Source organism: Falco rusticolus, chromosome 4 (genome assembly GCF_015220075.1).
Source record: "Falco rusticolus isolate bFalRus1 chromosome 4, bFalRus1.pri, whole genome shotgun sequence".
NCBI classification, from domain to species: Eukaryota; Metazoa; Chordata; class Aves; order Falconiformes; family Falconidae; genus Falco; species Falco rusticolus.
The window spans coordinates 61,975,344-62,002,916 of NC_051190.1; the positions used below are offsets into that span (position 1 = coordinate 61,975,344).

Sequence of the window (27,573 nt, forward strand, 5' to 3'; positions counted from 1 at the left end):
ATTAACATTCAGTGGCTAAACCATGTCATGTCCATAGTTACATGGTACGTGCCTCTGGTCAGCTTTTCTGGTGTGGTTATTTTCCTAGTTCTCTCTAAGACATTCGTTTTCCAGGATCATGGACTACATAAGAACAGGATACAGACAGTAAGCTTGGTGATGGATTTTTTTGTCCTAGACTGGTGACCTTTCATAAAGGAGTATTCTGGAAATATTTTAATGTGCTAATAATGGCAGACACCATTGCAATGGCTCTTGAAGCTTTCCTGCAAATTGGTTAAAAACAGTTCCTAAAAAGACTTAGCCCACGCATATTATCTAAATCCTTACGCGGTTGGGTGGTATCAGCTGGTGACAACACAATACTAACTTATGGAAACTAGACACCCTGTGGGAACTACCTTAATATCTATAGAAATTTTCAGCTACCAAGGGCCAGAAATTAAACAATAACTGCACCAAACCAGGCTGAAAACAGTAATCTGTTCCAGCAAAACAACTAAAGTAACTCAGCCTTATAATATATATATACCTGCAGCATCTCAGAATGCTGGGTCTAAACATCCAGTATTTAGGAGTCAAACCTTGTATGCATCCCTTTCTCATAGTGAATTTCCTGTTTTAAAAAAATAGGTATTTTCTTGAAGGCTCCTTAAATGACACTGTTAAAATGACTTAATTAAATGATTAATAATTAAGTATTCAAATGGATGACTAATAAATTGAAATTGGATTCAACAAAACAGAGGTTGGAAACATGTTCATATCTTTTTATTAAGACACAATGTAAAAACTCTCCACTACTATTTCTGAACTATTCAATGCCTGCTTATTGGAGAGGCACAAGACTATACATTCGTGGAAACAAGAATTTCCATGTAGAATACAGACCAAACAAAAATGCTACCTCTCAATTACGTTTCAATGGACTCTTTCAAAAGCAACTTTAAAAAATAATTAGCATTGTACACTTACTTCTTTGTGAAAACAAACTGAACTCACAATAGAGCTTCTCTCTTAAATCTCTGGACTATCAGCTATGTCCACTCTGCTTTGATTTTGTGGAGAAGTGGCTAGTCGGCTAAAAAACATACTTGGAGTAAAATCTCATTGGTGCATAAAAGACTGAATCCATAAATTTTCTTCTACTCAGACTGTGATTAATAATTCATACTCTTAAATCAAATAAAATGTCTTCATTTAACTGCTCTGTCTCCACACTATAGTACTGTGTAATTTCACTTGCCCTCAAGCCTTTATATTCTTTAAGGCAGGAGAACCTAACTGCTGAATCATTGATATCATCAGAAGAAATACGTTCTCCTCATTTGTATATTTAGAGTTTTTCTTTCTTTATTGGGTCACTCTGAGAACCAGCAATGCAAAGTTAAAAATAAAATTAATTTTGACCAAAAATTTTCAAAGAACGTTTCGGTCTGTACGAGATGCTAATTCATCTCAGTCCCTATCCATATTGTCAGGAAGTAAATACTTTCTGGAAATGACATGCATTTTCAAAAATCCTAAAAAAAAACACCACCCCAAAATCATGCACCTAAAATTGCTGCCGTGTGACAGAGGTTTTGTGAAGAAAGCAGTGTCACAACTTCCCATGGCAAATGACTTGTGCAGAGCAACGGCGTGTGGAGAACAAACAAAAATAATTGAGGTGCTGCTGCTGAAGTACAACATCATGACGATACAGGAAAAGGGGATTAAAAGCATCTTTCCAACAACAAAACCACATGCAATAGGCTTTAGAAATACTAACGGGAAATGGAATTGTGAGGAAAATCATCAGTTTCAGAGGTGCACAGCTGCGGTGGGAGACCTTTCAGGTAGACCTGAAAGCCGTTGGGCAACATGCATTCCAGTCTGTGGTGTCCTTCTGCTGGCCATGTGGCTAGGAGACACCTCAGGTGTCTCAGTCTCTTCTGCAGCTGCGGGGGCACCGCACAAAGCTCCTTTTCAAAATGTAAAAAAGGCAGTGCTTGTAAGGTAACCTCAAACACTGACCCCATCGTTGCAGAGGACAGCAGGACAGCCAGCTGGCCAGGCAGTGCTGCTGCCCAGGATGGTCCCCAACACTGCAAAGGGCTCGTCCCTCCTCTGCTTCACTACAGAGATTATGCTGCTACTTGCTCTTACTGCAGGTAACAGGAATCTCTCATCTAATCTTAAAACTGAGACACTTCAACTAGTTTACCTCCCTCCTACTTTGTATCTGTGTGTTTGTTCTTTTTAAGGAAGCCTGTTCTGACACAACAGCTAACACGGAGTTCCTGCATACAGTTCGGAAAGACACAGCCCCAGCACCCTGCACTAGCAGTCATTTAAGGCTATAGCAAACTCAAGGACAGTATCAAACACTCTGCTTTTATGAGGCCTGGGGATCATTTGATGGCTTTACTTCACACTTTCCCGTAAATATGAAAACAGCGAATAAACCTCTACCCAGGTATGAAGCAGGAGATGTGAACTTGGCTGCTGACAGCACTTGATCTACACGAGGAAGTCAGTTCGGCACTAAAACACAGAGGAAAAGCTCTCCATCAGCAATGTGTGGGGAGAGCTCTCTTTGCACTAAGTTCCTTCAAAGTGAGAAAACACAAGGCATCGCCCCGCTTCGGAGAGACAGTAAGAAACCTGGTGATAGTTCCTCACTGAAGGGGCCAAGGCAGGAATTAGCTGGCACCGCCTGGACTCAAGCCTTCGCTTCCCGTGCACCTGCTCCCTCGCACAGCACCGACAACGGTGTGAGACAAAGTACACAATAGCGAGAACCTACACCCTGCCATTCCTAAGCGATAGGTAGGAGTAAAAGCCATACAGACTAATGAATACCATGAAATCAGTGAAGTGGTGCCATAAATAGCAAAGTGGTGTTAACAGCAGAATTGTTCACCTCCATGAAGGCTCTAGCAATATAGTGCAGTAACAAGCATCCCTTTTAACAAGCATCCTTTTTTTTTTTTTTTTTTCACTTCTACTTCTGAACATAACTAAACCCAAAAAATTGATAGCTTTCACAGCCAGCACATGGGGTCCATGAGTTAAGTGCTAATGCTTGTTCAAGTGCAGCTTCGCCCAGATGCATTTGTGAATCAGTGAAAGTGGTGGCATAATGGGCTTTGAGAATTCATACTTCGATCAATTCCTAAATTTAAGGAGGCAGCAGAGCAATGAAATGAATGGCTTTCATAAAAGAAAGGACAGTGTTACGCCAGTGCCCTGTCCACAGACACAATCACAGTCACTGTCAAACCGGCATCATTCTTAGTAACGCCACAGCCTACCCCAGTCTTGCAGCTAAAGCAGGACTTTAAAAAGTAAGCATAATTAGCACTAAAGATTGACTCCTACAAGTCATGAAGAATTTTAGCAAAATATATACACCTGGAACACAGTTATTTTATACGAAAGGCTGAGAAATAGGTGCTTTATGCTCATCACGTTACACAAGCACTACCAGGTGCACTGGAGCAAACAGCCACGTTCTTAATACAAGCATTAGTTCATTTATCTAATGCTGCTAATGTGGGATTCAGCCTGCAGATCAAGACACCTATATTTAGGTGTCTACAAGAAGGTGCTTAAGCTAAGCTCCTGCTATGAAAAACAGAGACCTAGGCCAGGGCTCAGGAGTCTAAACAGAGGTGTCCAGTGTCTTTTGAGATGCTGTGCGCTAGGATACCTGGCTTGAGCAGAATGGCATATGTCCCCTTTAAGACCTCTTTTATATACGCTCGCTCTGTCCAGATGTCTCCAGTACCATAGTAAATCCTGAACAGTATTAGATACCCATCTTCAGGTAACTCCATGAGCCCAGTGAAGCCTTGAAAGCCACGCAGGTGGTCAGTGGTGGTATCTGCTTTGGAATAAGCTGAAAAGCTGTCTGGGTTTCATCAACTGAATTAACTGTGTCTCTTACCAGGTTCACAGACGGACAACTTAATGCAGATACATGAATCTACAAATCCCAATCGGCAAACTGGATTCTGCCTTGACTGTATTTAGCTAAAAATGTAAAAGCCTCCGTAAAGCTATTTAAGCAATACCACAGCAAGCTCTATGGTTGTATTTTTAAGTGCATGGAAAGCACAAAACTGTCAGCTGGAAGCAGGCTCCACCTCCTTTTTTTCTTTCTTTTTTTTTTTTTTTCCCTTCACCTCTTTGTTCCCCCTTTATTACTTCTTCTTGTAGCTAAATTGCAGTGCTCTGTGCTGATAACTGGCAATAGCTGCATTGCCCTCTCCAACAGAGGACAATCGTTCCCTTAATGACAGCTGACAAGTTGCTTTTGATGTGTCTCTTATTCCTATGTTTGTGTCAAATTTTTCAATCTAAAAATACTTAAAAGCTGAAACGTCTAATTGACGAGAAATAGAAGACATTCTTAGACACTGGTTACATCTATTGTTCTAAAACTATCTTATGAAGTGTGTGCCCCCAGGAGAGAGCTGTAGGGTAAATCCAGCAGCTCCAGGACTAGTGGGAAGGAAGGCAAACAGTGTTTGAGTGCACTTTTAAGAAACAGTATTTACCTTCCTTTCGAAGTTATTTCCTGAGCTTCTATGCAATGGCTGGTGGCTCAGCTTTTAAAAGCAAAGTCAGGTGATAACATACTGTATTTTGTAAACAGGATAAATGTCACACCATCCCCATGGAACTTTCATTTCACTCTTCCCATCAAATGTGTATCTAAGTAATGAATTTAATGGATAAGCCAAAGGAGATTTAAAATGTGATACTCCTACCCAAAGATATCCAGGAAAGTAGAGCCACTTTATGCCAGACAAATCTGAGGAAAATGGAATTTCTGATTAGATATGTTTAATTAACCACCTTTTCTTCACAGGTGTGCTTTCACACTTCCTCCTGCACTTGGGTCTGATTTCAAACAATGCACATACTTCAAACCGATCTTCTTCTTTGCTGATTACAATCTCGATCTTGCCTTCCAGCATTTCCTTACAAGCTTTAGCTATCTTGGGCTTCTTTTTTCTCTCCATTATCTCAGTGATGGCGGAGATCACATTACAGCTCCAGTTCACATGCAATGTTTGATTTCCATTTTTATCTAGATAGTCCCACAGCTTCAGTGTACCATTTGAAGATTCTTTTAAAAGAGTATGTAGGAAAAGGCTACCTACCCCCATAGCACATTCACCAATGTGTTGGTCAACTTACACTGCAGAGAAATTTGGGCAGTACTGTGAATTCCAGCAGTTTCTCATTTTGACAGCAGGACCCAGTTCTTCACATGCCTCCACTGGCTTCACCTCCTCTGCTCCATCACAGGCAAGCTTTATTCCAAGGCATATTTCCTTTCTACCCTCTACCACTCACCTCTGACTGAGCCATCTTTTCTCACCCCTTTGCCAGATTTTTAGAATGACATCTTCATGTTTCCTCCTATGCCCTTATGTTTCACAGATGGTCTCCATGAACATCAACAGATATTTCATAGAAATTCTTCAAATCCTTTGAAAAACACCCCGACTCCAATGTGTGTTAAAAATATCCTCTCCCAAAAAAAAAAATCACGCTGAGTGCTGAAACCACTACCTACATTACAAACTGATTTCATTGTGTACTCATTTCTTTCTTTACACCTGTTTTTTTGCCTTACTGTTAGGGTGTAAAGTCTTTGAGGGAAGGTATTTTTTGCTGTGTTTGAACAAGATTTAATATTTTGAGGTTTTACAGCAGGATAGGAAACAGAGGTGCCATCATAAAACAAAGAATGCATAAAACTGGGCTCTCAGTCAGCATGGCAAAAGCAAAGATGTAACCATCATACTTTAAGTGATGGCATCAAGGGGTAGTTTCTCAGATGCTTTCAGAACCTAGGCTCTGCAAGGCATCCACCAATTCAAACCAAAACTCTTTTTTTAAAAATAAGACTTACTAAGCATTCGTCCATGTGCCATAGTTTCTCATCTGCGAAACATCTGTCACACTGTCTTCAGAAATGTGTCCATGAGTTGTGCGATGCATATGCCTTCCACAGAGACCCATGTTCTCAACAACACATATATGCTTTGAAATGCCCCATCGTGGTTATCCCTTGATAAGATCTTTAAGAATTAGGAAACCAGATGTGATAGGAATACTCAGTATTATTAATAAAGTGAATACATGAGGGGTTTTTTTCAATTCCAGAATCAAGCTTTGTTTAAACATTTCCTTGCAAACTTTGCAATCCAAATAATGTTGCAATCCAAATGATGTCTGTGGAAGAGAAAATGAAATTGTAATCACCAGGTTTACTTTGACTGCCCAAAGGGCTAGCAGCAGGAACAGCTGAAAGCAAATGTATGCACGCATACACACAGAAAAGTATGCAAATGTATGCACACATTACATATATATAAATATATGTGTCTTGTTAATAACAGAGGTTATGAAAATCGGCTCCTGCAATTCTACAGAAAATTACTTCTTCATACGGTAAAGGGATCTTCTGTGCAAATGTATTATCTTCTCTGCACTGCATAGCCTGAAATCTCCCCGTGCTTGTGCTGTCGGGGCTCCAGCAGCAGGAGATGCAGTGATCTGTCTCTAGGCCTGTGAAAGCAGCAGCAGGTGCCTTTTAAACACTGCGTCTCACAGGTTTATTAGCCATAATAAATAAAGCACTGGTGACTGGTCTACATGGTTACACTACAAATAGAGCTACACTGGTGGTACCAATGATGGGAAATTACAGAAAGTAATCTAGTGTAGACACAGCACTTGATTAAGAGAGAATGAACCTCCCATGTCTAAGCTGTTAGAAGCAAAGCTTAATTGATAACAACATTGTCTCTGTTCTGTGATTATTCAATCACATTTCCTGGCAAAAGTCTGGAAGCAAACTGGGCAAAAACACAGCTTATGGGGGATGCAGGTAATTTAGTTATTTTTTCATCTAGGGAGGGTTTCTCTTAACAGTGTGCATGCAGCTGTCCACATGTTATCTTACCCAGAGCTGACTGATCTAATCAAGACAATCTTCAGAAAGATATTTGCAAATAAAAGCCCGTTTAAGTGGTTATTCTTGCAGCTCTTGGCTGTCATGGCTCCTCTACAGAGGCAGTAAGAGAAAGGTCACAGCACAAGAGAGAGTGGGATACATGTGCAGATATAAAGTCCAGAATCACTATTATTTTTAGATATCTGACATACGAGCAAACTGAGAAAAGAAAACCTACTCGGCACACAGAACATCTCCAGCTACAAACTGAGATCCTGAGAAGGCATTCTGAGGAAACAAAGCTGTACCTTTGTCTCCCTAAGTTAAAGCAGGTGGGGATTTAATGAGAAAGAAAAAGGGGGCTCCCCTTATCCTTTCTCCCATTAACACTGCCAAACACGGCATATCCGTTCCGGATTTCTGGATGTTCAACAGCCTGAACGGAACAGTACAAATGTCCTTTGCATATGTGCAGTCTGTGCAGCATCTGGATGTGACAGGCCTATTGTGCATTCACTGCAGAGTCAACCTGCAGATGTGCAGCCGATCCAGCATGTCCCCTGTGTGTCACACTTGCTGCACGTTTGCTGTACTCTCTGGGATTGTCCTGTCCAAAACAGGGAGCCTACGAGTGAACTCACATCACCTGGCAGAGTATCAGCCGCGTTGTTGCCCAGCTTCACCTTTCATTAACCCCATTACTGAAAAGTAACAGCTCTCCCTTTCTAAAATGACAGCATCCCAGTGAGCACAACAAAATGACCATGTATGTACGCACGTTTATATACATATATAGCCAACCCTTCTACTGCCTACATTTAGCACTTAAGTGATTTTATATCATTAATTCTGTTAAACCTGAAATTGCAATTTAATCATTCCCATTTTGCAAAAATCTTAGGCAGAGGAAGTTAATCATGTCAGATTGAGAGAACCTGACTTAGAGCCAGTCCCGTGTAAGAGGAGAAATACAAACACCACAGTCAGAATCCAATACAGATCTCTCCCATAGTATTACATCAAATTGGTTTGAAAATGAGTGGGGAAGGTTTCTCAAAGGGAACATCTTTTTACAGGTATGTCTTGTCCTGACAGAACTGCAGATCTTATCTTCCCTCTAGCCATTTCTTATACCATGTCTGGACTGCCTTGTGGGAGCGTGGATAAGCACACAGGCAAGAGTGTGATATCGTCCATGTGTCAACATGGCTGGCAAGAGAAAATCTGGGGTCTTGAGGGGCTGTGAATCCTCTGCAGCCTTGCTACAAACCCAGGGAGTAGGAGCAGGCTGCTGGCCACCAGCCTCTGGCCACCCCCAGCAGGCAGGACGGGTATCTGCTGAGGGGCACAGCTATGCAGGCAGGGCTGGGCTCACACCTTGCCAGTCCACACTGCAGACACGTGGCCCTGCGGAATGTTCTTGCTCCAGCCTGCTCTACCATCCTGATGCTTGTTTCTAAAAGTCAGCCTGCTTCAGAATGGTTTGGATGTGAATGGAGCTCAGGCAGGAATCTCTACTTGAAAATAGCATGGAATTAGGGGTGCTTAGTTTTATAGCTTCCTCCAGATTCTGGTAGGCTCGGATCTGTCCAGAGCCCTGTAAAAAGGCAGTGCCAAAAAGGGAATTAGAAACACATGCCTTCCTCTGTTTTGCCAGTTATTGTTTGAAACCTCCTCTGACGCATCCACTGTATGGAAGCTAGAGAGATGTTAACATTCAAATGACAGTAAGAAGGACCGTTCCTTCTCCCCTCCCATCACTGCACTCCTGGGCACACAGAATTCGGTAACGGCCTTCCAGATGTTCTCCTTGGGTTGTCCTGATTTGTCCCTGGCAGCTCCTGGTCTATCATATTGATGTAGGTGTCTACCAGAGGCTTCCAGATGAGGCACGGTTACAGACAGATATGGACTGGAAAAGATACATTCATTGTGCTCACCAAACCGAAAATAAAAGAGAGGCCGGTTTCCTGCTGTGCTGGCTGCTCTCTCTCTAGCGGCCGCTTCCCGGATGTCACAGACACCAATGTTGGCAGTGCGGAGCACTCTTCTGGCAGCTCCTTCACTGTGTTGCAGTCTACACCGTACCGCGGCAGCTCCATTCGCTGCTGTAACAAGTTGAAAAAAACTAATTAATTCAAGTTTAGTTTTTTTACATTTGTTACAGCAACGAATGGAGCTGCTGCCCCCATGCAGTAGAGCACACACGCACACGCACACACAGACACCACAGGACACTCACGGAGCCAATGCGGGTCAATGTTCCACTCTGCCAACATGGGCGTTAGTAATGTTAGCAAAGGTGCAGCGAGGGCTGGATGTCCCAACAGAGGGGAACTGCCTTTGGATTTCCTTTAGTTTGTTGAACACCATCACAGAATGCAAATCCCTGCCCTTCCCCAACGCCTCCAATCCCAGCAAAAGCACAGTGTCCATTTCCGTACCGTTTTAAAATACCTCCAAAACATCTACTCCCTTTTAACAGCAAGATCCAAGACCAGCAGAGCTTATAAATTCTTGCAGTTCCCCAGCAAAACAAATTACAACAAAAGTCCAAATGACTAATTGGTCATGTATGTGGTTGTTCAGATATCAACAGAGGCTTACAAAAGGCAGCATCTGTTTTGTTATCCTATTTGTTCTTGGAAAGGATTCACCTCCCCCAACCCCATGAGCAGGGACCTCAAGCCATTCAGATCAGTAAAGTCTTAGAAGGAGAATATCAAATTGAACTGTTTCAAGTTCTGTCCAAAAGGTAACACAACAAAACAAACAAAAAGTACAAAGACAGCAAAGACCCAAGCACAAATAATATCAGTTTCTGGAGGAAAACACTTCAATACAGAAGAAGCAGTGTCTTCCACTATAATAAAATAATTAATTTAGCCATCAGCTAAATGATTGAGCTTGATGTTTGTACAAGAAAACAGTGGACAATATTTCAGTACTTTTCCTCTTCATCCTATTATAATCTTCCTTCACTCATCCATATCCCACATTATTAGTGCAGGATTTTCTGGGAAGTGGCAGAGCAGAAAATGTTCACTTCGTCCTATCTTTAAAACAGACCTAAACCAGCTGCATCTTCAATCATGACCTCTTCAAATTACTGAATGGACCCCACTATCGGACTGAGTTACAGAGATGCCTCTGCTTCTCTTTACACCGGAGAACTTTAATATCACTACAGAGACCTTGAAAGATAAACCTCAGAGGGTTCTTCACCTTCTTCCTTTCATCATTACATGCATGATGAATCCTCAGCAGTTTCAGCCATGGAAACAGCTTGACCAGAAGACTATGAGCTTTCTGGGGAAAAAGCTGTATTTTCTTGTGTGAAGGAAAAAAAGGCACAACTGATAGTATAAACAAATACCAGCACCAACTGCACCGCTGTGTTGAGAATTACTGTGAGGCAACAGTCACTCCATAACTCAGTAAACCTAAGTAGGTCTCATGAGAACATACTGTGAAGATATTGTATGTCTGATAGTCTGGTCAGACCAAAAAACACCCAGAAATTTAATAACGGCACCTCTGGTATTCTAATTCTATTGATTTGATTTGTTTCATTCTCTAGTGGCTCCCAATGGTTAGGAAATGTCACAGACACCCTCAAATCAGGCTGTATCACTTCAGAAAACAGATGTGTCTGTAACACTGATCTCTTTTGTGGAGTTCCCACCAGCGGAGCAGACCAAGTGAAATCCAAAGGCACAAAAATACCATTCTGCTATGGAGCTAGCTAATATATGTACACCTGCAGAAGAGAGAACAAGGCAGTGCCTCCACACATGAGCAGTTTAAATAGAAAACCATCAACTCCACCCTAAAAGCATGATTTTGTAAAAGGAGGAGGAAACTGGTTCCCAGGCCTGCAACAAAAACGGGACTCAGAGGAAAACTGAGGCCAACACCAATACCTGCAAATACATATTCAACTTCACGATCCAGTACCTCAGAAGAGTGAAAGAACTCTGAAAAGTTCTTATAAATATTTATGAAAAAATTTCAATGAAGCGATACATTATTAAACTCCGTTTGAAGATATTTTTATACCTTTTGGCCGAGTGCATGCAACCCATCCCTCAACACTGAGACCAAGTACGTATAAAGGATTGGTTGCCCACATGTTACGGGACAAGCTGAACTCTAGGGATGCTGCTGGTCTCTCTAGCATCTTCAGAAGGCAGACCTGGACAGAAAACCCAGAGATGTTGGAAGGTATCAAGCTCTGAAGTTCTCTTCCACTCTTGTGTATGCCTCTGTTCAGAAAGCTTTACTTGGCTGAGGTCTTAATGAGTTAGGACATTATGTTTTCACCTGTATTTTTGGACTGCTTCGAACAAACAATGCCTCTCTAACAAGCCTTGGCTGACTTTATTATCCAGACATGACTGCCAAACCCACAGCAACGTATGTAAAAAATGTACGCACACATCAAAGCAGACATATATATATATAAATACACATAAAATGGATGGAATAAGCTTTTTCTGCATAAAATAGCTTTGTTTCTGCCACATATATTTCTTCAGAGATGCAGATTTTTATGGTGGCAACTATCAGTACACTTGACATCTTCATATATTGAAAGCATAGATACACGTACCGGGAGGCTGTGGCAGGTAGGCCCCAATTAATTTTGATCTCTTCTTTTCATATCCCTTCTGTGTGATGTCACCTGCCAAGAAAAGAAAATGAAAATCAATAAGACGTGGATAAAAACAGTATCTAGCTGTTTAATGGCAGCACCATCAGCTTAGCCACCACTGCACTGTTTGTCTGTCTTGACAATTATAATGAACAAATGAAAAGCACAATATGATAATTCCTCCCAGAAAGAACTCATCTACGCCAGAGCCATTCTGACAAGTAAATACCCAGCCTTGATTAATTCCAGCACTGGAGTCCAGTGGCACAGAGTTTTAAAACCATTTTGATATGCTGTTACACAAGCTTTCAAAAGCTACAATGACCTTCATTAGGTTAATAAACAATGGATTACACAGAGTGCGGGGGCCTGTGGTGGCTGGCAAAACACATCACTGATTAGCATTTTCTATCATTAATGGGATTTTTCTAATAAAGCATGTAAGGCACAAAAGACTTGAAACTGCTGCTATATCATTTCTGCAATATAAATGTTTTAGCTGATTTCTAAACAGTACTGAGAGGAACAAAACCAAACCAAACCAAATCTATCACAGATCTGCTAGAAAATAGTACCATACAGACTCTTTGTCTGACTTTGCAATTAGATCTCCAAAAAAATTTTGGAGACAAATGTCTGAATTTCTTAAGTTCAATAATACATTACCCTTCACTGTGTCTGCAATTTCCTCAGGTAAGTTTCTTTTAATGTAAAGATTAAAAAATACTTTTCTGTAAAAGCTTCCTAAAAAAAAAGTGGTGGATAATTAGATATGTTAAAAAAAACATATAACTTCAGTCTTATTAGAGTTCAGGAGAGGTTTAGCACCAAAACTGGGATACAGTCCTGGCTCTGGAGCTTTAGAGCTACCTTTAATAGTTCAAATAGTTCTTCAAGTATAATTCAAGTATCCAGATTCTTCTTTCCAAATACGTGAACACGTGTGCACACACATAAAAGTATGTATTAAATTCAAGACAAGCTGCTTGGGATGCTAAAAAGAGAGATGGGGTTGACAATTATAAGATCTTTGAAGTAACACTGTACTCCCTGCCCTTTCAATAAGCGTATCTGCTACTGTGAGACTCAATCACGCTGTTATCGCTCAGCTGCAACGCTGGACTTGTGTTTGTAAAACGTTGAGGGCTTAGGAGGGCAGAAACCACAAAAAGAAGGGGAGCTTTGGCAGTAATGTCCTGCTAGACACAGTAATGCATTCCACCCCTGCGTTCAACCTTCACCTAAAGAGACCATTTGCCAAGAGAATGACATCCTCATTTCAATCCCAGCCGCTTGGGTAAACGGATGCTAAATTAGCACCAACGTACAGATAGAGCTTCCTGTGGGCTTGTCTGAAATCAGTAATTACATTAAAATGTCTTCCAATGTTCCTCGATGAAAGACCTTTTCTTGGGGATGGTTCCAATAAGCAATAAGGAGGCAAAATTCTCCAAGCCTCTCTGCCAGTGTCCTGAGCCAACCCCTCACCCTTGGTTGAAAACAGTGCTTAAAATAACACCTATCCTCTTCACTACCATATCTCAAACTGCTCAACAAAAGAAGTCCACTAAAATATCTGTGTTTTTAAATGATGGAAGTGAGAGTGAAGCACTGCAAGTGATAACTGTCCCATATTTACCCAGGAAAGAAGTGGCAGACTTGGCAAGAAGACCTAAACCTTTAAAGTTCAAACCCAGTGACTCCTGCAGCACATTTATTCCCATTTTAAATACTTCTGGCATGTGTTCAAACTAGTGAAACTCTCCATTGTAATCACCACCTTCTCACAAACCAGACAGTAACTATAGATACCATTTCATTAAAATGTTTTAATGAAAAATGTGTTTACTTCTATTTGAAAATTGTAAAATATGGACAAAATGATCTTTAAAAGTTTTGCTAAAGAAATTACCACTGATTTCCTGTGTTCCTCAATACCAAATTCTTAGGTATTCCAGACGTATCTCAATTCGAGTAAAAATTTGGTTTTCTTATTTTATTATTGCTCTTTAATGAGAACAGAGATGTCCTATGGAGAACCACAGCTCCATGGTGGTACACGCAAGTTGGTAATGCCATTTTAAATAAGAAACTGTTATTAAGAACAGGTGCTTAACTACCGGCTCCTCTTCCACACACATGGTAGTACATACACATGGCAATCGGTGTCTCAAGCTATACATTCTAGACATTGTTCGTGCAGCCTGAACCCATTCGTGCAATATAAGATTTGTCCACTACTTTCTAAACCTATATTGTCCTTAATGGGAAGAAATGCAGAGAACAAGCAATTTCTTTGGCACCGAAGTGGGAAAGATAAATATCAAGTGTTCTCTCTTGTCAATACTAAGTTTTCATTCAAGTTGGTATCCAAACTTACTTTTTTGAAGTTCACCACATAAAGGAATTATTCTGAGAAGAAACAATGGTGACTTCTTCCTCAGACCACTGTCTCCACCAAAAAAATCACCAAAAAAATGATTCTTTGAGACAATTTAATATCCAATTATTTCTACTCCCAGGAGCAAGCAGCCAATTCATTTAGAATTAACACTAATCTTTCTATAATCATGTCCATCATTGCCCTGGTAACCAAATCTAAAAAAAGCCATGTAAAAGAAAAATAGAAAATCACCAGATTTTCATTGTAGTATCACTGTTACCATTCTGAGGTGGAAGGAAGACGACTGCATCATGTAGTCTGGGAAAGTACTATGTTTTATTGATCAGGATTAATGGTATTTGTACCAATTTGTATTTTTTCAGGTAGATTGACTTCAGGATACCAACAGTAACTGATTAACCATTAAAATATTAGTACAACATACCATACACAAAACTATTGCATTTCAAAGCTCTGTTGAACTCATTGTGTAAGCTCCTACTATACAATTAACACAGCTCACCAAAAGTTAACTGAGCTTAAACTCTGCCTTTATCATAAATTACCATTCACTCACTTTTCTAAACACAATATTAAGACCTTTGGTCTATGTCCTTCATTCCTTTGCAAACTAATGCAATAATTTTAGAAGTATCATCTGAGGAAAAAAAAAACCTCTTCAGCTGTCAGTGCAGCTAGATCATGTTCATCTACAGTACAATATTGAATTTGGGCTTGGCATTTTGGAGAATATCAACAGGATTACAAGAACTACACTTCCTTGCAATGAAAACAGAGGATTTATGCTACAATTCTGTTTTTCATTAACACTTCTTCTCCTAAAAAGCCAGCAGACTCTCGGGACGCTGCATGCATTCAGAGTCCACCTCTAAAGACAGGAGGGAAAAGGGTCTCATCCACAACATCCTTTGAGCAGACAGTACATGCTGGGTTTTCCATTTATTACATGAACAAAACGCTCAAAGCCCCTGCAAATTTAGACCTCCTCGTTGCATCCTTCTCTAGCTTTCCTCTGATGGCTCCTTTGCCTGCTTCTGTGTGGTATCTCTGAGCCCGGTGGTGATGCTGCACAGCCCAGGTCCGGGAGAGACGCCGCTGTGAGCAGAGGACAAGGCTGGCAGTGGGTTCAAGGGAAAAGGCCAGGCCACGGACCGGACTGAGGTGAAGAAAAGACTCCAGCACCAGGGATACGCAGGAGCAGGCGGCTGCAGGGAGCTTTGGGGATGGGTCTCCCTGGGACAAGGCACCATGACATAATGCTGGGCAGCCAAAAGGTGGCACCTCCATTCAGCAGCTCCCTGCAGCCCTCTGCTCTGCCCGCCTGGCTCCTTCCTTGGCTCTGGCCCCAGCCCCTGGCCCTGGCTCTGCTCCCAAGCACTCTGCCCTGCTCCGCTACTGCTCAGCTTCATCCCACAGCTGGTCCCCAGGCCCTCCTCCTCCTCGCTCCCCTCCTCCCAGCTGCACACTCACTTCACTGCACCCAAGGACCGCAGCCTTCCATCTGCACCAGCGCTCTCCAGTTTTGTTTTTTTTTTTTTCCTCTGGACACGTCGTTCTTCTCCGCCTCGCCTCCACTAGGGATCTGATGGGTTCCCACCCTCGGAGGGCCACAGACGTGCACTCTGGAGGGTACTGTGCCGGAGGGTCAGCGGGGAGAGCAGAGCACAAGCCCTGGACCCTGAACTCACCAACAATGAGCAAATTTCACCCTGATATTTCCCCCATCTATATTTCAACTTGACTGTCAAGGACTGCTCTGTAACAGGCAGGCAGTACAACAAGCCTCCTTCCACAAGACCAAGTTCATTTCTTATTTCTGCTCTTCCTGAGACTCTGCAGGCACAGGAGGGAAAAATGCCCCTTCTGCAAGGGAAGGGACAGGACAAACGGAAGCCCATCCAACCCTCCAAGGAAGAAGGCTGCCCAGAAGAGCAGAGTATGTAACCAGCGCTCTGTCACTCTGTAATCCTACTGCCATCTCTCTTTATTTGTGATTTGTGCCCCTGTTTCTGCAACTTGCCAAGTTGCAGATGGCAATGCTCTCCTACATCAGCACTCACAAACAAGTATTTTGTAGCTATATTTAGCAAAGCAGCTCTGTGGTGCAAGTTCATTCGACTACGCTCACCACAACTGCTACTGTTTGCATTATACCCTCCATTTGCTTTGAAAATTTACTGTATTTTTCTCTTTCCTTCAACAGTGTTGGATTTCTGCCTCTTTACAAAGACAACGGGGACAAGCAGAGGGAGGCAGGTCACAGCAATACAACCACAGCACATGCTCATCACAAGCCAGGAAGGAGAGAGAGCCCCTTGGGATACTCCATGTTGCACAAGACATTTTGAGGAGTAAGAAATGCCTGTAAATGTTGAAGTCGTTCCTATTACCCTATCCCCTTTCCTGGCCCCTCCATGAGTCAGCTCCATCCATTTGTATTTCATGTCCTAGAATGATCATGGAATCACACCTTAAAATGAAAATAGTAAAAAGGCACATTTTAAGTAATCAGCAAAATACTGACTTTTTAGCTTTTTGTTGAGGAGAAGGTTATTAAATGTGAAAATACTTCCACATGAAAAATATCTGTACATTACCACCCTCCTTTAAAGCATTTACACTTTAAAAGCTGAGCAGCTAGAAATGCTGGTACCACAGACAAGCAAGGTGCTGTGCTACTTTTGTGACAGTAAAATGCTTAGAGTCAATATAGTATAAAAGTTTCCTTTTCAATTGAAATATAAATTAGCTGATCTATTATCACTCCCTGAACACAAACATGTCCAGTCCTGATGGACTGCTACCATGATATAGGAAGTAAATTAATTCAAGCTAAAGATAATTGCATTATACCTGGGGGAAAAAAAACATAACCAAACCCAACAGAAGAAAACTTAACACCAAATTTTTCCTTTTTCCTGGAAGATGCCAGCACTTCTTAAGTGATCTCAGTCCTTTAGGACACAGCACAGGTGCAAAGCCAATGATAAAACCAGGGACTACAATCACCTTGCTTAGCGCGGTGAAAACTCAATTTCATATTCAGTGATCTCGAAGCCTGACTGATGCTGCTGGTTTTTGCTACACATGTGTGTTTTGAAATGAAAAGTCAGGCTGGGACTTTGAATTAGTTTAAGGCACTTACAGAAAAATTCACCACAGGGAATAACGCAATCAATAACTCCTCTCAAACACAGACTAACACCAAGCTCGCCGGTGAGTGCCTTTCCTTTGCCCATGATTTTCTGCCCTCTAAAGATTCAATTTTCTGTACGACTTGTTTATTGCTGATGACTCAAATTCAGTGTCAGCATCTTGGCAGGAGGGACTTGAATGAAACAAAGCTCCTCATAAGAGAACTGTGACTCATTTACTTCTCCCACTCATGATGCAGACAGTCTCCCTGTCTGGTCTTCCAAAAATATGCCAAGAGACAAAGGATTTCATTTTGGATGGTGCAAGTACAGAGATCTCAAAACCGCACAAATACATCTCATGTAACACGTACATGAACACAAAAATATCTATCAGGAGCCACCTTCTTTTCCAGTGTCTTTTAAAAAAGATGTTTAACCTCATCAGCAGCACAGAAAACTACTCAGAACTAAGACAAAGAAACAAACGGTAAACTATGGCACCGGGCAAAAAAATTAATGTTATCCCACACTTCAGTGCAAACAATACCATAAATTACAGTACTGCTCAAGTGCCTGTTAAGAGGAGAATGCTGTAGCTTGAAGGTTTCAATGATAATATTATCCACATATAGCTGAATTCTTTTTTTTTTCCCCCAAGGATACATTTTGTTCCTGTATGTCACAAGCAAAGCAGAATATGGCTGAATTTCAATGACAGATAAGGAAGAGTGCTCCATGTGTACTTTACAGCTTATAATGCTTTCTAAAGTGGCTTCTAATTCAGGAAAAAATATTTAAACAGATTATGCTGTTAACAGATAAGGTAAACTATATTGGCACTGCTAAAATAAAAGATACAATGTCTTCTGAATGTTGAAAGTATTACTGTTCAAAATCGGTACTTTCTTCCCATTCTTTTGATAGACAAATATCTGTTGCATAATCTGCGAAATTCTTAAGTTTTAATTCAAATTTTACATTTTTAAACAAGTGAGTAGTAAATCAGTTTACATAGAAGACACTTTTGAGTACCTCCACCCTGAATCCCAGAGGACCCCTTGAGTTCCCCCACTTCCTTTCTGCTCCCAGAGTCTTCAGCACATTTTTCCAATACCCAAAATACTCCCGGGTTTCAAAAGAAAGAAAGTAAAAAAACCCTCCTCCAAAGAGAACCCCAAAACTCCTAATTTAAGCTAACGAAAACAATCCTGAGGATTTTCCGACTCAGACGTTCTCCCTTTCGGCCGAGCTGGTGTGGCGGTGGGCAGGGAGCGGGTGCGCAGCCGGAGACCCCGCGCCACTGAAGCCAGTTGACCTGTGCGGTCCTCAGCCACACCGGGGCTCCCCAGGAGGGAGCATCTCTGCGGCACAACTTTTATGGCCTGAAATATTGTAAAGTAAACAGAGGCTGGCTGAACAGTAAGGGTTTCCATTCTCAGAGTCAAGAGTTTGTTTCGTTATTTAAAGCTTTAACGAACACTTTATAAGATGAAAGCAATCCTTGCCATTTTTGGAATTTTATGGTCGTTAGGACCCTTCATAATGTTGTTTTCCTTCCTTTATTGCTTTATAAGGCTTATAGGGCACCCTTGAAGTGTATATCCTTTTTGCAGCTGCTGGAAGCTCATCTTCATCTCTCCACTCGCTTTCCTGCTGCCTATGAGGCATTTGCCTGTTCCAGTTATTCTCCCTGTCTCTTAACACAGACTGTGCAGAGTCAGATCTTGCTCAAGATAAAAATAAAACACAATTCTGAAAAGTATGCCTAAGGAAACAGTCCTGATAAATGTTATTTAATAGACAGGCCTGATATTTCAAGTTATAAATGTTCCCTAAAGAAAGATAATTACAGCAATAATTCCACTTATCATTATTTAGAATTTACAGTTCACAGCAAATCAAACATTTCCATAAATGCTGCACTGTGCTGGGTACTGCAAAATTGTGTCCCGATTTTTTTCCCAGCTCTGAAAATGTCTGGAAAGAAAAAAAAAAAGAAAAAGAGGAGGAGGAGGAATCCTAAAGGAGGAACATATAATGGATGTATGAAACAAAGTCGAGAATACATTATCCGAACCAATCTGTAAGCACATTTGCTCCTTTGGACAGAAAAATACACCCAGGCTTTCCAGAAGGAAAAACCTGCAATATCGAAGTAAAATGATAAATTGATTAACAGGCCAATGTCTTATTCTGCCAATTCTCTAGGAAACAGCCTATGAAAAAACTCTCCTGCTTGTGCCTTTGTATTTTTTAACTATTTGTTTTTTCACTACTTTGGCCATTACTAAGTTTAACCAAAAAGTCCAAATGGGTTAACCTTCCTGGCAGAGAATGCAATTCTTCCAAAAAGCAACAGATTTCCAAATCTGTCATCCATCATTGTGCTTCCAGTATTTTGATACAGCACAGTATGACTGCAGCGCTCTTCCCAAATTTCATGTAAAAATAGAAACTGGAATTCCTATTTTCATATGCTGGGAGAGGGGGAAAAAAATGGCTTTTACCTCATGTATTGCAACTTTTTCACTTTTGACTGGGGTTCACATAAAGCTTTTGTGTTTGAGATTAGTTATGCTAGTCAACAATCAAAGTGTTTCAGCACTACCTAAAATAATTTTATTTTACCGTAATGTGGGTTATTATGTTGATTGAAAAAAAAACCCAGGTATTTAGAGCAGTTGTACTACAGTATTAGAGCACCAAAATGTCCAAATATCTTCCCACAGTTTTTGTAAAAATAGAACCTCTTCTGGGCAAAAAAAAACCCTTCATGCAAATGCAAATTTCCATATACTTTGACAGCTGGATGTAAATGCAGAAAAGCCCAGATTTCTTAACTACCAAGGGGAAACTGAAGCAGGAATACTTTTTTTCAAACAATTATAAGACTGCTAATGGTTGTGGAAGAATATTGAGAAGTTGTAAGTAGTTGTGAACAGGGACTTGAATTACCATAATGACTATGCTGAGTGACCATAATGTCTTTAAAAATGCATCACTTGGGAGACCATCGTGCTCAATAATCTGGTCTACCATTTTAGTACATACATGACACATACGATTTTGATTAATTAAAAAAACATAATCATCTATGAAGGGAACATAAGTGTCTTCCATAACAATATTCACATTTTTCTCTTGAAATGACAGTGGTTAATTTACTAAGTCCAGTTAGGAAGTTACTTCCTACTGCTTTAAGTCCAACCCCTCAATCACAAACTTCATCACCAGTGCTCAAGAACCATAAATGCCTTGTGCCCAGAAACACCTGATACACCTATCATCTGCTTTCATATTTCCAACAGCTGAGACACAACCCTAACACAAGCTCAGAGTGCCCAACCCTAATTTGTCAAGTGATGCTTGAGGAAGCCTCCAGATACCTACAAGTTCTGATAAGCAATCCTCCCGAGAACCTAACTCGCACCGCTGTTACCTCTCTTCCAGTCCCTAGGAACTCCGGTTCGCTTCTTAAGCTTCCAAACAAGAGTAAAATAACTTTACTTAAAAAAAAAAAAAATCTTAAGCATGGAAACATATTCATTTTAAAAGCATACAAAAGGGAATAACCCCCTCAGGCACCATGTTCAACATCCTGCTCTGCAGGAAGAGCAGATCAAAGCCAACATCCTTCGAGTGATGAGCACTCTAGCAACAATGTTCACCAGTTGCTCACATCTTCTCTGTCTCAGCAGATTTTTAACATTTCTGTGCAAAACAGGACTACTTTATTTAGAGTTTTCTTCTTAGAATGCCCTCTGCAAGATGGTTAATGATGGATTTACTTAAGAGGCAAGATGTTGCTCCAAATCTCCTCTGGAAGATAAACGTGCTCTAACATGTGCATTGAATGAAGACATCTTCCCCAGTTGTATTTTGTGAGATGGGCTGCAGATGGTCCAAATCATAAAGTAAGTCACAGAGTTTTCAAAACCCACACCTCTTTCTACAGTATTTCTTCTCAGATTTCAATTACATTCTTGCTAAGATGGCTGTGATGGTCCCTAACGCTATTTGCCTGGAAAACAAGGTTTCAGCAAGCAGAAGAGCTCTCACAACTTAGACACAGCAAGAATTAGCATTCAGGGGCATTTGACGGATCTAATCAACATTCCCTGACCCACAGCCCAACAAATCCAAAACAGGTACAAAATTGTGTTACCCTTCTCCCTCTCACGCAGTTGAAAAACAATTCTGGTGTTACTGGTAGACACAGAAAGCACTCCACTCAGGAATTTCTGAACTGTAATACCACAGCACATACATACTGGTGCTGACTTTCGAAGAAAATCCATTCATCATTTTGCATCTTGGAACTTCACTTTAGCACAAAATTACACCCCAGCTGCAGAGCAAATGCTCTGAATTACTACATCTGTCCCACTGCAGGTCAGGGGCGAACTGCCGACCGGTGAGACAGAACACGGAGGCTGCACACAGAATAAATGGAGCCACCTGCAAGTGATGCCTTCACTGAAGCCGCATTGTAGGGGGAAGGACTATACTTTTATTCACAAACCTCACTGCTCACTTTCACTTGAGGAAAACCTGACCTGCTGTTTTACTAACCTTATCCTTCAGGAGGTCTTAAAAGGTGTCATCAGACGGGTACATGGCAACTTCTGGGTCACTGAATCCAGCCCCCTGTACTGCAGCAGAGCATGTCAAACCCTTACAGAAAATAATCCACTTCCATCCGGAACTAAATTCAGCTGGACTCAACTTTTTATACCAAGATATTATAGCACCCTCTTTACCTTTTTTTGCAATTTTCCCACTGGTCTGCATCTTTTCATCTTGAAATAATTCTTTTCCACCCTCTCCTGTACGACAGGCTTTCCTGGCCTCCATGTAGAAAAACTTCGTTTGTCTAAAAAAGTGAGTTACCTTAACAAAGCAAGAGTCTTGATCACACCTGTCTTGTGCAACCTATCTTATCAAAGATAACTCAGGTTGTACTTTATCAAGTTTTCCATTTATCTCCTTGTCTTTCTCTACATTGCCTTCAAAATGCATCTGAAGTACCCCATTCCATTAAAATTATACGTGTGGCTCAGATCACCTTTTCTCCCCATTCCTAAACGTCATTCCTAGTCATGACTCGTAAGTCTCGTAATGCCACTTATTGTTTGAAAATTACAAATTCTTACCACTGGACTTCCCCCCACGAGTATTTTTGCTTTTAATATTCCAGCACTGATATTACCTAGGTGCCTACTTCAGCAAACTGAGTTTTTCTCCCATTGCTGTAAACATATAATAACCACTATCCAAACTGTTTCTAAAAAGATGAAGGCTTCCCAAACTGCACAGTTACTGGAAGTATTTATTTTCCTGCTAACATAACTAAATATTCACTGCAATTAATTTGCAATTCAAAGAAAACCCAGTTTGGATTTTTAACCAAATCTGGGGCTCAAAACTAAGGAAGATGTATGCAGAACAAACTGATCTATGTCCAACTATAAATGTTAGAATATGCCTGTCCTGGTAATGCAGAGTAAAAGAAATCTGTCTCTGGTTTCAAGAAGTAAAAAAATTAAACCTTGTTTCACAGCCTGCAGATGCAATTTAGGATGGTTTTTCAAAATACATTTTGTTGACAGCTTATTTGATCTAACAGGCAGATACAATAAAACGAAAGCTATTTAAAGGCACTCGCAATACGTGAACTGCAATGCATGTTAATAAGGTACCCAGATCACTTCATCTTTTCTATGTAAAAAACAACATTTGAAAACTGTCACTAGCGTAAGTTCTGTATGCACCTAAGTACTGAAATTCCACTCTTAAAAGAAATAACTTAAAATATATTCATGTCATTTTCCCGCTTTGTTCCAGAAAGACCTGAAACAGCAAGATGAATTAACGTCACCTGGTTGCTCAACTCGATTCAAAGTGTGTTACTAAAAGAACAGAAGAGCCCAAAAGCAACTCGCTGTTCTCTGTTACGGGGCCAGGTGTTTATGAAGTGCTGAAAATACGCATCCTCTGACTCAAGGACTTCTGTTACCCAAAGGCCGACTCAGATCCTACTCTCTTAAGCCTGCAAAACAACTCAAAAGGAAAAATAGTTGCATGCCTTCAATTACCTCAAGACACAATCTGTGTCCCTGTACTCCACAGCTTCCACAATATTTGACAATACCATTTTTTCCCTGCTATAGCACCTCTGAAGGCTCCTAAAGGTCCAGGACATTATTACAGACCCAATGTGACAGCTCATACTGATGTTAGCACACAGCAGCTGTTCTCATAGGAGGCATTATCCTCTTGTGCCTGTGAAATATGGCACTTGGAAACCTGGGACTTTCTGCTAGGTCTGAGGCACACACTTCTGTGCACTTGGAAAATCAGATCTCCCTATTCTCACCCTTCTTATTTTTCTCCACATCTAGCTTAGAACAACTCTTGATCAAGATACAGAAATTTGCTGCGGTAAGACAGATGCACAAACATTTTCTTTTCTTCCCCTGTTCTGAGTTTATGATTTATTTCATATGTTAATGAGGTTATGCCATGATTTCTGTATCTTTTTCCCTCAGATTTCAAAAATAACATAGTATTTCAAATCTGAAAGAAGGTACCGCTTTCACATCTTTGTTACCTTCTTTCATGCAGTACAGAGTTATTTTAGAAAAGAAGCTGGAATTAAACCATAGCTATACTTAGTAAAATAAAAGCAGCAAACTTTCACTGAGTAATGTTCATTTTCATCGGTACTAGAACCCAAAACTAGAAATGCCCTTCTCACAGGCGTTATCAAAGGTCATTTCCCATCATGATAAAGTTCAGCACTTCAGTTTGGCTTTCATGGAAAGGACTGATGGTTTGGAAGTAGACGCTTCTGAGAAAGCCCATGAATGCATGTTTGTATCAAGATGTCAAACCCAACACTGTTCTGTCCTTGTTTCTCAATTGTTCACAAGGTGACAGGTAGTTAATTACTATCAGAAATGTTTCTTAATTCACTGGTTTGTAGGAACTGCCATTGCGGCTTACTTCATTTTGTGCATCAGTAGGTAAACTGGCAGACACGCAATGCCTGAGGTCCAAAGGAACATGGATCACATACCTTACAAAAGCCATCGGCCCATTTGTTTTTACAGTTACAATACAGCTATACTTTAGAAGTGCCAACAAAGATTACTTAACATGCAGAAAATCAACAAGAGACTTCATTTCATACTCCGTTATGAACCCCTAGCTGGGAAATAGGACTAGCAGAGCCTGGCAAGTAGCTGTTTTTTGGTTTTTTTTAAGAAATGAACAATGCAAGAATTAAGGTAGGATTTACAGCCTCTTATGAGTCTACACAAAACACTGACTTTTCAGCATAATTCTGATGGAACATACACGTAGACTGCTTCGGACAGAAACGCCTGTGACCAACACGCACACATTGGCTGTCAGCCTTCAAACCTGTACACAGAAGTCCAGGATTCTCAGTCCTGCAGCTGTGTCTTCAAGCAGCTGCTTGGCCCCCAAATGTTGCTGATCCAAGTGCCCAGCATGAGCTGACAACTGTCCACTTAAACCTGACAAAGCCACAGATGAAGTCCCAGCTGAAGTTGTACCTCTGCTTGCTGTCCTACACAGGCAGATCCATACATCCAAACAGGTCTCCTCTGACTGCAAGTCCACATCAGATCACCTGGTGGCCTGGGTAATTACTTAGAAATAACTTGATAATCCTGAAATACAAGGCATGAGCCACGCTTTTATCTTCTTCTGCTTATTTCTTACCCAGACTTGATACTTTACCCATTCCTCTCTTCTTTCCAGTGATGCTGCAAGGCTGGGTGAGAATCACATTTGCAGTCACCTTCGTTCCTTTCTGCCTTGCAAAACAATGAGCTGCTCGGCTCTGCTTCAGGTCATGGGTGCCCACGTCCCAGTCTCCATGTGCTACTCGAGCACTGGCTGGCCACACGCAGAACTGCTGATCCTACAGCTGCACTGCAACGGTCTTTAACCACCCCTGTGCTGTGTAATACTTGCAAGGCTTATGATCTTTTTTTTTATTATTATTTATTTACCTTTATTAATCATCTACAATCTCAGATATTGCTCATCCTAACATCCTGGTGGATCAGCGGCTGTCCAGCTAAGGCTTTCCATGGCCAAGGCTAACATCAGACCTCACAATTGCTCCCTTCTGCACGCAGCCTGGGGTTCCACTATCCGGCCCCCATAGGAATGCCTCACCATTGCCATCTGATGTCACACCTACTGGATGATTTCATGTCACGGTAAGACTGCAATGCCTATCTCCCCACCTGAACATCCCAGATTTCACTACAATCTTCATTTTTAGAATTCAAACATGGACAGCACAACTAGAATCAGATGCTTTCATCAAATAAAATGTGATTCCCACCCTATTATGTAATTAAAATAGTGAGAGGCATCTGAAAACTTGTACAGGTAAGATGGAGAGGGACAGCATCTTCGTGTCTTCCAGCACACAAATAATGGCTTTTGCATCTTCTCTAATAAACTTCATGCTTTGAATGTCTGAAGAGGTAGTTACTAGTTTTTATGGCAGGAAGAGTGTAAGAAACACAGGCACGACCACACCGGATTCTGCCCAGAGTCAGAAACAGAGGAGTGGTCACACTGGATCCCTCCCAATGCTCCTTCATGTCTTTCAGCGCTTACAGGTACTTAGAAGACAAAGTAAGGCAAAAAGTTTGAAACAGAAAAAGTAAATAATCTATCCTCCTTCTCCACACAGTGTCATTTGATCAAAACTGTTAGAAACTCACCTAAACCTCAGAGCACGACACTATAGAAAAACTTCTGGGATTCACTGCTACAGAGTACCTTTTGCTGCCCAAATAAAACTGAAATCCTGTTCTGAATCTTGCTGAAGGCTTGGCTGAAGTCTTGGCCTCAGTAACTTTCAATGAGGAATTAATTCCACAACCTAATTACAGTCACTGTGAATTTGCCAACTTTTAAGTTAATTAAATATCCCCCTACCCTCTGCCATGAAAAGTTCATGACATACCTTCTCTGCAGCATTCATTATTTGACACACTTTTGTCAGTTCCTCCTCGTTTGGCTCCTTGCAAGGTAATTAATTCCAGATTTTCAACATGCTTTAGATACAGATTTTTTCCATGCCATTCATCATTCTCATTCCCCTATCACCGCTCCAGGCCAGTTCCCCCACGGGTAAGGTGAGGCAGTGGGTAGCGCAGGGAAAAGCACTCGGCACGATGCTCCAGTCCAGGGTTTCCCAGTGCTCCCAGTCCATGGCTGCCAGCCCTGTGCAGCACTGCTCACCTACCCCAAGTGCCCACACCAGTGTTCACATCTCTATTCTGACCTGACTGTTTCCATCTAAAAAACTCTAAATACAAACCTTTATCCCAGAGTGAGCTCCCAAAAGCAGAGATTAGCTACACTTAACTGAGAAAACTTGACAGATCTGATTTTATAGTGAGGTTAAGACTCAGGTGGTCCAAGGCCAGAGGTTTAAAAGAAAAATAATAATTATTCATCCTGGCACACAGATCCCACACAGAACACATCTGGAGTACCTCATACATCTGAAGAAAACCAAAACTTCTTAAAAATTTACAATATTATTATTTAATTCTACATCACATACACTTGTGTATTAATAAAAGCTTTCCTTATGATGTTTGCGACTTTAGGACCATCAATCATTATGTTGTCATTAGGACTGAGTTTTTCTGTTGGTTCGCTGTGTTTTTCTGCTTTGTACTTCCCCCTCTGTTTTCCTTGGCCGCCCAGTACTGACTTTGAAAGGCTCTGATGTAAAACCCACTTTTTCTTCAGGATGGCACAACTTCAGAGGGTTGAAGAGATTGCAAAGACGAAGACCTATTTTTGCTTCCTCAATGTTACAAAGAAGACTTTAGCTAATAAAAGAAAGTCGCTTTCCCCCTTCTTTCTTGTTAGGATTCTGTTCCAAATCTTTCAACAACAAAAAACCACATTGCATGCACCACACTTAGCAACCTCTTCCCTACAACTTCTCTCCAAAAAGTGATTAATGTAATTGGCAAACGTATAAATATTTCTAAGTATCTTAGTAGTCTGTGCTTTTAAATCAGATAAGCACATACAGTTTCCTTTCCTTTATTTGTCTGAAATGCAATACATATATATAAATATATATATATAAAATAGAGGGGACTGAAACTTGAGATACTTGAGAGCTGCAACTAGCGAGAGCAATGTAGCAGTCCAAAACAGACTAACAGCACGTCTTCTCCCCAGGGGCTATCAATTTATTTCTTATTTAAGACGCTGGAGAAAACAATCCCAGAACAGTTTCCATTTTAATTCAAAAAGCAATGCAGCCAAGCTTCTACACCCAAATATTTGCTGATTTCTTTATACATGGCTACTCCTATACAAGAGATCTGCACAAATACAGGAT

At 41.0% G+C, this 27,573-nt stretch overlaps 1 protein-coding gene across 3 annotated transcripts in view; it reads right to left on the bottom strand.

Annotated features, from left to right (window-relative positions):
- The window catches only part of DIP2C (disco interacting protein 2 homolog C), a 324,943-nt gene that overhangs the window by 136,671 nt on the left and 160,699 nt on the right, over positions 1-27,573 (bottom strand). For 2 of the 3 annotated variants that reach the window (XM_037385751.1, XM_037385750.1), the window contains exon 2: positions 11,571-11,642. In XM_037385751.1, coding sequence (XP_037241648.1) covers positions 11,571-11,642 — 72 coding nt within the window. Of the gene's footprint in view, positions 1-8,898; positions 9,067-11,570; positions 11,643-27,573 lie in introns of all 3 variants that reach the window. The other variant, XM_037385753.1, reaches the window with a different exon arrangement.